The 11,751-nt window shown below is 40.2% G+C and overlaps 1 protein-coding gene across 1 annotated transcript; it reads left to right on the top strand.

Annotated features, from left to right (window-relative positions):
* The first annotated feature begins 579 nt into the window (after positions 1–579).
* On the top strand, positions 580–1,521 carry LOC138383627 (putative olfactory receptor 10D4). Its single transcript, XM_069468623.1, is given in 1 exon segment — positions 580–1,521. A coding segment is annotated over 1 exon segment (942 nt).
* The last annotated feature ends 10,230 nt before the right edge of the window (positions 1,522–11,751 follow it).

Genomic DNA, 11,751 nt, shown 5'->3' on the forward strand with positions numbered 1-11,751 from the left:
AGTCAAGTTGACAGGATTTGGTCCTCACCCCAGAAGATCACACTTCCTTTTTTTTTTTTTTTTTTTTTTTGAGACAGAGTCTCACTCTGTTGCCCAGGCTAGAGTGAGTGCCGTGGCGTCAGCCTAGCTCACAGCAACCTCAAACTCCTGAGCTCAAGCGATTCTCCTGCTCAGCCTCCCGAGTAGCTGGGACTACAGGCATGCACCACCATGCCCGGCTAATTTTTTCTATATATATTTTTAGCTGTCCATATAATTTCTTTCTATTTTTAGTAGAGGTGGGGTCTCGCTCTTGCTCAGGCTGGTCTCGAACTCCTGAGCTCAAACGATCCGCCCACCTCGGCCTCCCAGAGTGCTAGGATTACAGGCGTGAGCCACCACGCCCGGCCGATCACACTTCCTTCTGAGGATATTTGCTGTTCCTACAGTCTGAATCACAATCAACATTATCCTTTCATCAGCAGGATCTACGATTGCTTTTTTCTTTGTGAATGTACTGGTAGAAAGCAGTGAAATTTGGTCCCTTGGATCATCAACATACTGTCATTTCCCTGCTTTTCGGGATAGCATCTAACTTCTATGGAGATAAAGAATCACAGTTTAGTCCCAGAGTTCATTCTGCGGGGTATACCCCCCACAGAGGGGCAGGAAGCTGTGCTCTTTGCTGTGTTCTTGATCTTCTACCTCTGCACTCTGCTGGGAAATCCTCTCATCCTCTTAGCTGTGATGTCTGACTCCCACCTCCACACCCCTACATCTTTCTTTCTTTGTAATCTCTCCGTGCTGGACACTGGTTTCTCTTCTGTGAGCACTCCAAAGGTGCTGGCCAACTTGCTGGTGAGAAGCTCAGTCATTTCCCTGGGTGGTTGCATGTGCCAGGTCTTTTTCTACCACTTCCTGGCCAGCACGGAGTGCCTGCTCTACCCAGTAATGGCCTGTGACGGGTTTGCTGCCATCTGCTACCCACTGTGCTACACCATCATCATGAACCGCCGGGTGTGTGCCCTGTTGGCTGCCGGTACCTGGTTCACTAGCTCCTTTCATGCTACAATTCTCACCACATTGACCTTCCAACTGCCGTATTGTAAACTCTAATGAAATTTAGTATTTATTTGTGACATTTTCACTTTAGTCAAATTGGCATGTGGTAACACCCTCATTATAGAGATGGTGAGCTTCATCAGCATTGGCCTCGTGCCCATGACCTGCTTCCTCCTCTTCCTTGCTTCATATGTCCACATTGTCATTGCAATCCTGAAGATGCGCTCTGCTGAAGGGAAACACAAGGTGGTGTCTACCTGTGTTTTCCTCCTCTGTTTCCTCACACTGTTCTTTGGGCCCTTTGCCCTCATCTATACCCAGCCATCTTTGAGTGAAATCCCAGTAACCCCAGTGCAGATCTTTGGCAATGCAGCCACCCCCATGCTGAACCCCACAATCCACACAGTGAGGAACAAAGATGTGAAGGGAGCCCTGAAGAAACTGGCTGGGGCCCAGACTGTTTCAGAAGGAGGTCACTAGTCCACTTGTGGGTGAAGCTATTTTTTTTCTTTTTATTTGTGCATAAACTAATTTTTTAAAACATCTATCCATGCAAGTTGTAAGCATCTTTTGGGCATAAAAACAGTTTGGAAACAATTCTAATGGATACAAACCTGTGGCATCTTCCTCATCTCCTGGAACAGACATCAGATCTTTGAAGTTCCAGATAATAACTATTTAATGTGTTGCGGGTCATATCATCTGTCACAAATTCTCAACTCTGCTGTTGTAGCATGAAAAGAGCCATAGAAAAATCTATAAAAAATGAGTGAAGCCTTGTTCTAATAAAACTTTATTTACAAAAACAGGTGGTGGGCAGAATTTGCCCCACAGGCCATAATTTGCTGACCCCTGTCATAAAGGCTAGCTGAATTTAAAACACTCTTTTCACTGCTATGTTGATAATGGCTTAAGAGTGGACCCTGATGTGGGCTGCATCCCACCAGGACATGAGTTGAATTATGAATCAGGCATAGGTGGAGAAGTGGTGGATACTGAGGGACACATGAGTGTGCCCTAAGGAGAACTCCATAGAACCCCAAGTGCACACAGTGAGAACTGCTCCTTGCTGCAGGCCCGTCTGCCTGGGATCCATGCTAATGCCTAGAAATGTACTCATTCCTCGGATTCTCGTAACTGAGATGGCTTGTGCCCAGTTTTCTTAGGTATGAAGGTAAATGACCACTACTCTTGCTCCTAAGTACAACTTCCTTCACCTCAGAAGTTACGGACACAAGAACAGAGACACAAGACCCATGGATCAGAAGAGAGAACACAGATATAAAACCATCCTCATATACCCACCAGATCTTTGACCAAGCAGACAAAAACATACACTGGGGAAAAGAATCCCTATTCAATAAATGGTTCTGGGAATATTGGAGAGCCACATGCAGAAGACTTATTAAGGATCCACACCTCTCACCACTCACAAAAATTAATTTGTGATGGATAACAGGCTTAAACCTAAGGCATGAAACAATAAGAACAATAAGAATTCTGCAAGAAAATGTTAGAAAAACTCTTATAGATATCAGCCTAGGCAAAGAATTTATGAAGAAGACCCCAAAGGCAATTACAACAACAACAAAATAAGTATATGGGCTCTGATCAAATTAAAAAGCTTCTGCACAGCCAAGGAAATTATCACGAGAGCAAACAGAAAACCTATAGAATGGGAGAAAATATTTGCATGGTATATATCCGATCAAGGACTAATAAGCAGAATCGATAAAGCAGAATCAAGCAAAACAAGAAAAAAAAATTCAAACAACCCCACTAAAATTTGGGTAAAAGCCATGAGCAGAAAATTTTTTGAAAAAGAAAGACTAATGGTCAACAAACATATGAAAAAATGCTCAACATTTCTAATCCTCAAGGAAATGCAAATCAAAACCACAATGTGATATATCACCTAGTGAGAATGGCTTTTATCGAAAACTCCCAAAACAACAGATGTTGGCATAGATGCAGAGAGAAAGGAGCACTTGTACACTGTTGGTGGGCCTGCAAATTAGTGTAACCTCTATGGAAAGCAGTACGGAAATGCCACAAAGAACTAAAAGTAGAACTACCATTTGATCCAGTAACCCCACTATTGGGCATTTACGCAAAGGAAAAAAGTCATTTTATAAAAAGTCACTTGCACTAGAATGTTTATTGCAGCAAAGTTCACAATCGCAAGGATGTGAAATCAACCTAAGTACCCATCAATACATGAGTGGATTAATAAATTTGGTATATGTATACCATGGAATACTACTCAACTACAAAAAACAATGGCGCTACCTTCTATAAGGAACATAAAATTATTGATTTGGATTCCCAGTAAAAGTTAAAATTATACAGTTGCAGACTTTAATCTCTCTATGTTACAAGCAGGAAATTGCAAGAAGGTAGAAAACCATAAGCAGAGTGCTTAAACATGAAATTCAATTTACTCTGAATAAAGTTTGCTGAGTTGGAGATCAGACTACAAGCTTGGTGCTGTTAATGCCATGCCAAAAGCAAGAAAGAGTTGGCCTAGAATCAACTGTCTAGGACCAAGACCAAATTATTTTACTTTTAAGCTCTCTGTAAATAAAAACCAAAAAAGAAACTCTCTTGGTAATCTCCTGTTTGTGTCATGGTTTGGTTTCAGCACACCCAGCTTCACCTGTATTCTCAGCAGAATAGGGCCTCCAAGAAAGGATAATGTACTGTGGACACATTACTTGGTGTACATCAGGCATGGGGGTGTTGCCCCAATCTCCTAGATTCCAGCTGTCACCTGGAATGCTTTTTCTCACCAAATAGCTGAGAACCCTCCTATATGGAATGCAGGGAAAACCCTAAGTAGCTCTTGATGCAATTGTGCACCAAGAGCACTGGAATAAAAATTTCTAAGTTTATTCACTTCTCTCTCCCTAGCACCTCAAGCAGTGCTTGACACCTATGAATAAGCACATATGGAATGGTGGAATGCATGATGACCAGATTATGAGCCTCACAGAAATCCTGACATATTTCCTTGCCTTGAACTAGATGTTTAAGGGAAGGGGAAAAGAGGATTTAGAATGGTTTCCTGCCACACCCTGTCATGTTGTACTAGTTTGCACACTAGTACTAAAATGTGTGCAAACAGGAGGTTCCACCCAGATAGGTTGTCCTTTATCTTTCCCACCATAATCCATACTTTGGTTATCCCAATGGCTTTTGTTAGAAAAAAATCAAAGCATTTGTTTCTTTGTCAGTAAAGTATTGGCACAGTGCTTTGTGTAGTTCATGGAAGGGAGGACTTAACTGAACTTTTCAACAAGATATTTTCTTTCTGGCTTCTCTAATATATAAGTGGTATGAAAATAAGTATTTGAAATTTTTTTTTTGTATTTATGTAAAGATTTTCTTCAAAATATTCCAGGAGGCATTTTTTCATGAGATCTCTATGATTACTGGTCTGTCTGATGGATGAAGGAAATGATGAAGATAAGATAAATAAAATTCAAGGTAATTATTCTAATTGTGTCATATCTCAAAATCCTTTTTAGAAACATTAAAAACTATAAGTTTGTATATTAAAACAAAATCATATTCATCAGGATGATTTTAAAAAGAGATTTATGCTAGCCTGTCATTGTTATTGTTTTCTCTCTAATCCTATTAACATGGAATACTTGAACATTATATATCTTCCATACATCTGGATTGATATAAGCTGTCATCGATATTTCTCTAGCTAATACTGTGGACCCAGTCTACAACTTATGATCGTAATTTTTTATAAATATTTAAGTAACCAGACAACTCCTTATATAATTAACTCAGAAACTGAAGTCATACAGAGAAAATGACATATTGTCTCTTCTCGAGGAATTCAGTTTGGTAAAGATAGATAAACGAAGAGTTACAATAATAATGCTGTATAACTCATGCTATAAAAGAAATATTTAGAGAGTACTGTGGTAGTACAGCAGAGAATCAGTTAACTCCTTGAGAAGTGTCAAGTCAAAAGGGGGTTGCAAAGTCTCAGTCTGATCAAAGAGCATGCACTGTTTGTACACATGCAAAGGGAAATTGCTCGAAGAACTCACTCACTACCTGCATTCCTGAATATTTCCTGCATGATAAGAAAATAGGAAAGAAACGTCCATCAACAAAAAGCCATACTTTGAGTTCTGTGAAAACTCAAGCAGCCCAGTATCATTCATTTGCACATGCTTGTTTAGTACAGCTTTTTGTTTCTCGAGCAGCTTTCAAATATGAATTATCTACATACTGCTATTGATAGACATCCTTTATATGTGGAACATAATACAGCTGTTGAGGATGCCAGAAACTAAACCATGACATAATACTACCTCCACTTGCATTGAAGTTTGGTGGGAGCCATTCAGATACCATCAAATTCTTTATTTGTTTGCTCAGTGTCCAAAATATTTTATATCTATCTTTGCATATTTATATATAAATCTATTTACATATATCATATTTATATATATCACATAAGCTGTTAAAGGCTGATTTTTTTTTAAATATTATGACTATCATGCAAATATAAAATGAACACATGTGAAAGATTTTATTTAAATTATTAACTAACAAACAAACCAGTAAGATGTTACAACCATCTTTGTATATTTCAAATTACCACGATTCGTGTGTTCAACGAAGTTGAACCAAAATACTGAAATAAAGTTACAAAAAGATGCAAAACTGATCTTTTGTACTAGACAAGAGTGAATATAAATGTGTTGTGTCTCCACAAGACAAAATTTTCAAGCCTTCACCCAAGTATCGTGTACACTGCTATTCGTTACCTACAACTTACACAGTTGTAAAATAGCCCTTGTTGGGAAAAGACTTAGGGACCCTATAGAATCCCAGAAGCATTTGCTAGATGCTTTATTTTCCACTGAATACGCCCAGTTATCTTTTTGTCTATTTCAAAGTCCTTCATAAGTTATCCTGACAAAAACTATATTCACTGTCTATTATACTGAAGAAAGGCTTTTCTGCTATTTATGCAACAGGAGTCAGACTACCTTGTTTTCCCCAGGTTGCAGATTCTTATAGAAAAAAGCAGCAATCATGAATGTCAGCTTATATATGTTTTCCGGATAGTAGCAATAATAATTTTTGGTGAGTAACCATTTAAAAATCCCTTAGCAATTACCAAATGAGAACAGTAGAAAATATAATACTATAAGGTTGACTTATATGTGTAAGTGAGACCAATGAGGCAAGATTTGGGACAAAATCAACCTTAGAAGATGCTGGAGCAGAGCAGAAACTCTCACAGTGGACCTGGAAGTCTTTATAGCTGAGGTTTGGGTTCTCACCAAGAGACAACATTCCTGAGTTGCTACGTAGAAATGAAAAAGCACTACAAATATAATTGCTGCATAATTTTATCAGAAAGGTTTTGTGGTTTTGGTTGAGATTATTCTGAAATGTTACAGGATTTGCCTTAATTTATTGTACTAGTTTCAGGGAAATATTTCAGGCAGGTTTTTATTCTTTTAGTGAGACTTTTTCTGGCCTCTAAATACATTTTCATTGGGTTGTAAAGACAGTGTGAAAATATACAAAAAAGTAAATCCCCAGGGCTTCTTTTCTCCTTCTCTACAGGCAGCCCTCACTTTGCTGGGTACACATTACCTGAAGCTTCTCTGTCTGAGCTGGTTCTTGACTTTGCCCTCCTCCTCGTGCAAAGTTGGGTTTGCCTGTCTTTACAAGTGTTTAGATAAAATGTCTCGCTTAAAGAGGCATTTTTTGTCTTTAGGCGATTAGAGCAGCTTCCAAGTGCCAATGTTGTTCTTCTAGAATACCTATTTGTATTATCACACAACATTGAGCAACATTCCCCGTCCACTCAGATGGATGCATTTAAGTTAGCGGTATGTATCGCTCCAAGGGTTCTTTGGCCTCAAACTTCCTGCAGCCCAGAACTAGAAAATGAATTTACAAAAAAAGATAATGAACTTTGTCTTTGTATGCCCTGGGGGTCTGAATCACCATTTTGAAAATGAAATTTGAGGTATTAATCCTGAAAGATAATTTTTTAAATAACTTAAGTACACCTCCTTATAAATTTGAATTTACTAATTATGTGGTGTTTTATTCTATCCTGGTAGACTATAGGAAAGTGATCTGTCAGGCACAGAAGCAGTAACAATTGATTTACTTCTCTTTTCACTTTAAGGGGGATGAACACTGTGATTGGCTTCAGCCGCAGAGTGAGAAGACGGCAGCTGATGAGATTCTAAAATTTAAATGAGGTAAAAGGAACAAACAAAAAAGATGCTGGAGTTAGGCAAGCCAAGGTTCAATTCTCAGCGCCATCCCCACTTCTCATATGCGTAATCTTGGTTAAATTCAGTGACACAGACCCAAAATGTCTTCATCTAAAAATGTAGAAGTTGCAATAATATAGTACTTACTTTAAAATCGCAGTCCTATAGTACAAGAGGTTAATGACATGTTTGGAGATATTATACATATGCACATATGAAATGTGATTTATTAACATGTTATATGAGAACTAACAGTTCATTTTCATCCATTTTTGTACAGGTCACCCTGCTTTTGCAATTTATGACAGAAAATTGCCACAGGGTATTTGGAGAAGAAATCACTTCCCTTTATGGAGAGGTTTCAGGGACATGTGGCACTAGCAGAAATGCCTCAGGTATTGTCAATAGCGGGATTGTTTTTTTGTGAAAAGTAGACATATGTCTCAAGATGCTGGGACAGAGGTTTTCCTGGAGCCCCTGGCAGCTGACGGGAAGGAGCCTCTGACCCGGGTCAGTAGGTCCCAAGGCTCCTGATCCTTTCTTAGAAGACCTGCCAATAGGTCAGTACATGATAATATTTCGGTAGGCTCAAGAAATGTGCATGATGAGGCCACAGCTTTCAAGAGGTTATTGGTGGCAGCGTGCTATAATATGATGGTTTCAACCTTTTTTTCAATGAAACTTTATGAGGATCTCGAATATATATAGTAGAATGTGCTATGGTGGAAACTGGCGCACCGTCTGGGGAATGGTCACGCTTGAAGGTGCTGACCCGGGGAGGGGGGGAGGGAGGAGGGGATGGGCATACCTACATGATGAGTGCAGTGCGCACTGTCTGGGGAATGGACACGCTTGGAGCTCTGACTCGGGGGGATAGGCAGTACATGGGCAACGTATGTAATTTGAACTTTTGTACCCCCATAATAAGCTGAAATTAAAAAAAAAAAAAAAAGTTCAGACATAGTAGAGACAGGCCTGGTTTTTTTTTTTTCCTCTCCTTCCTTTTACTGGTCCCTGAGAAACTTCTCAGAATTCTAATTTGCCATGAGCTGTTTAGAAAACAACTTGCATCACTTGGGGTTAGAGAAACACTGAACTGACAGACAAACAGCCCTCCGCAATATGACTTCCTGCACCACCAGGTACCAGTTGTGTTATCTTTGGCCAGTTATTCTACGCCACTGAACATCAGTATCTTCATTTATGAAATGTGGATAAAAATAATGTCTTTGTGGTTATTGTAACTATTAAATAAGATCATGGACATTAAAAAACTTTGTAAAAGAGAAATTCATAGGATTAGTAAATAGGTTTCCCAAGAATAGAGTTAATTATGTGTAACAACCAGAAATCCATGTCAGAAGGCAGAGTCTTATTCAGAATCTAGGTATAGCTGGAATTATTTCTTTCATATTTTTCACCATGTTTTGGTCTATGATGTGTTCCTTGTTTAGAGAAAAATCTTACTTAAGGAAAGCCCATTCATCAGGCCCTGAGATAAATCTAGTATACCCCAACAGGTGTTTCCTCCTTTATTCTATTCTAACATTGGGAAGATTGTAAAAGATTCTTTCTTAAGAGCAGGAATTTGAATACTCCATATGAAAAGAGAAATAAACTAAGCACCATAGTTTGTTTCTAAGGCAGTATGGGCTGTATTTGTACTAAGTAAAAGTGTTAATCGTGGTTTGATTTTTTTTCACAGATATTTCTCACTTCCAACTGAGGCACTCCTCCTCATATGAAAAGCTTGGATAATGAACTGAATGAGGACATTTATGCCCCCATGCAGCGATGTGGCAAAGAAACTTGGCCAATGGAGAAGAAGTACAGACTGTTTCAATGTTCAGTGGTGACCTTGACCAACCTGAGGTGGAAGCTGGAATACCCTTTATCCCTCAATGACTTCCTCGTGGACCATCCTGAATAAGAAGATGCTCAGATGGTCCAGCCTTGTGAAGCCAAGGCAGTCAATGTTACAGTGCACACAAGTGTCTTGCTGCGGGATCCCGCCGAGGCCCTGTCTGGCACACCCGGCCACCTGTCCACAGCTGCAGCAGAAGCAGCAAAAATGTGAGGCAAAACTGGTGCTGCTGAAAGCCCGGCATCTACTGTCTGGATCCATAGCTTTCCTATCTCAGGGAGTTTTATCAGAAAAAGCTGTGTAATCCAGCTGTGATGCTCTTCTGTGTCAAAAAGATGAGGACTATCTGAAGCACCATTAACTCCTCCATGCAGGGGGATAAGACAGAGTTTTAAAACACAGTTTATTCACAAGCACTGATGCCAGCAAGAAAAATTCCACTAATCAAAACATTAAGAAGACAAGCTTGTCTGGTAAGGAAGGAAATTGTATGAAACTTTTCCACAAGTCCAAGCCATTGGCCATTTCTGGGTCCTCACAGAATCATTCCAAGAACAGCTGCTTGATTTGGATACAACTGGAAACTCCCCACCACGGGCAACACATGCCCTCAAGAGTTCAAGGAAAGAGCAGCACAGCTCAGAGCGCAACATAAATGACTGCAGAGGCAACTGTCCTTTCTCTGGGGTATTTCTTTAAAGAAGCAGCATAAAAGTCTCCGGGAATCTGTTCTCTTTCATGAAGAGGAGGATTATCTCAAACTACATAAGTCTTTGCGAATAGACGGACAAAAGCTTCTTAATCAGACTTTGGTCATGGGGATTGAGGTGGGCTAGAGTAGTGCCACCAACCAAAACACTGAGAAGATTCTACACCCAAGATTAATCCTTTGCCCACGGAGTAGCCAGCCCAGCTTATCCTTTCTAGGTACCTCCCCATCGGGCACACCAGTGGGCTCCAGGACGGTGCTATTTCTCAGATTTCTGAACACTCTGTGTTTATACCCAGTGAAACTCCTCTCCAATAGCTCACACTTTTCAGGCCAAAGAAAACACAAAAGGCTCTCTTCTTACTGTAGCAGTTCTGGCCTTGTTTCTGGAATGCCTGGACCCTCATCAGGGCAGGCCAGCAGCTGCCCAGCTTATACAAAAAGGACACCAAAGAGTGGCATTCATGAACACATTCTGTAACTCTTCATCCCACCACATGGTTGAGAAATGGTGGGGCCAGCATGAAAAACTGATTCCTCAAAAAGAAAGCAAAGGCAGCCAGACCAGAGGAAAAGAAGACAGGTCCTGTGGAAGGACACTTGGAGCCACCTCCAAATGTTTCTGGTGTTCTAGAAGAAAACTCACTGCAAGAGGAACAGAATGACATTCCCTTAAGGGCAGCGGAGGGACTGGGAGCTGTGCAGTCAGCCCAGTGGTGTGGTTCTCCCTGCCAGGACTCAGACAGACTCTGTAGCTCCAAATTCAGCCCAGTGGAAAGCAAACTCAAGCTGTGTGTGGAGTCACAGGAGGCACTAGAGCATGGTGGCCATGGCTCCTGTGATTCTCTGCCTTGTGGAGGAGCCTCAGCCAGCTCTTCAACTGGGGATTCTGTGGCCAGCCCAGACTTCGGGCCTACAGTCGTCTGTGATGTTGGGGACAAACACTGAACCACAGACACTTAACCATGATAAGAAACTGATGTCCACAAGAACAGGAAATGGGACAATGATAACATAAAGATAATAATTATTATGACACCTTTGTGTAAGATACCTGGGAGAGGCAGCATGAGGATAACCATTGTTAATACTTATGGCAAGAAGAAATAATAATTCTCTTTACTGAAATGAGTTTACAAAAATTTTATGCCAAAAATATTTGTTACTTAAGTACTTAGAGGTTTTTCCTTGTTACAGCATGGGATTGGTCCTGTCATGTGGTTTTAGAGGTACTTCGCAGAGGACCAGAGAAAACATTCTCTGTAGAGGAAGCATGACTCTGTAGAGGAAGTCTTGAGATTCGTGTCCTGAGAGGGCCAGGATGTCACAAATGAGGAATAAGGGATGGGGAGACAGAGGAAGTTGTACAGAGAAACCATCCACATTTTAATAAGTAGCCAAGAAAGATGCTACTAATCAACGCATTAAGAAGAAAAGCATGTCTGGTGATGAAGAAAATCATGTGAGATTTTTCTCTAAATCTAAGCCAGTGGCCATTTCTGTGGCATTTTACAGTCACGTGTCCTCACAGAATCATTCCAGGAACCAGCCAATTCATGCACCCAGAGTGGAGAAAATAGTGATTAAAGAACGCCGGGTAGCATGATGTCAGGTTTTTTCATTGGCTGTGTTTGTTGATTTGTTTTTTTTCACTAGAGATGGAGTCCTTTTCATAGGCTTCAGGAAAAAGAAATGTGAAGGAAAAAAAAATGGTTGCTCAAGATATCCTAGTCTTCCAAGGATTAGTAGCATTTTTCTTGCCTACTTAAAAAACATGTGATAAAATGTGGGGGTTTGTTACATAAAGACATGGGTGTTTAAAATATAAATATGCTCAAACAGAATACATCCATGATGAAAACTTT

The sequence above is a fragment of the Eulemur rufifrons genome, chromosome 6 (assembly GCF_041146395.1).
Source record: "Eulemur rufifrons isolate Redbay chromosome 6, OSU_ERuf_1, whole genome shotgun sequence".
Classification (NCBI taxonomy): domain Eukaryota; kingdom Metazoa; phylum Chordata; class Mammalia; order Primates; family Lemuridae; genus Eulemur; species Eulemur rufifrons.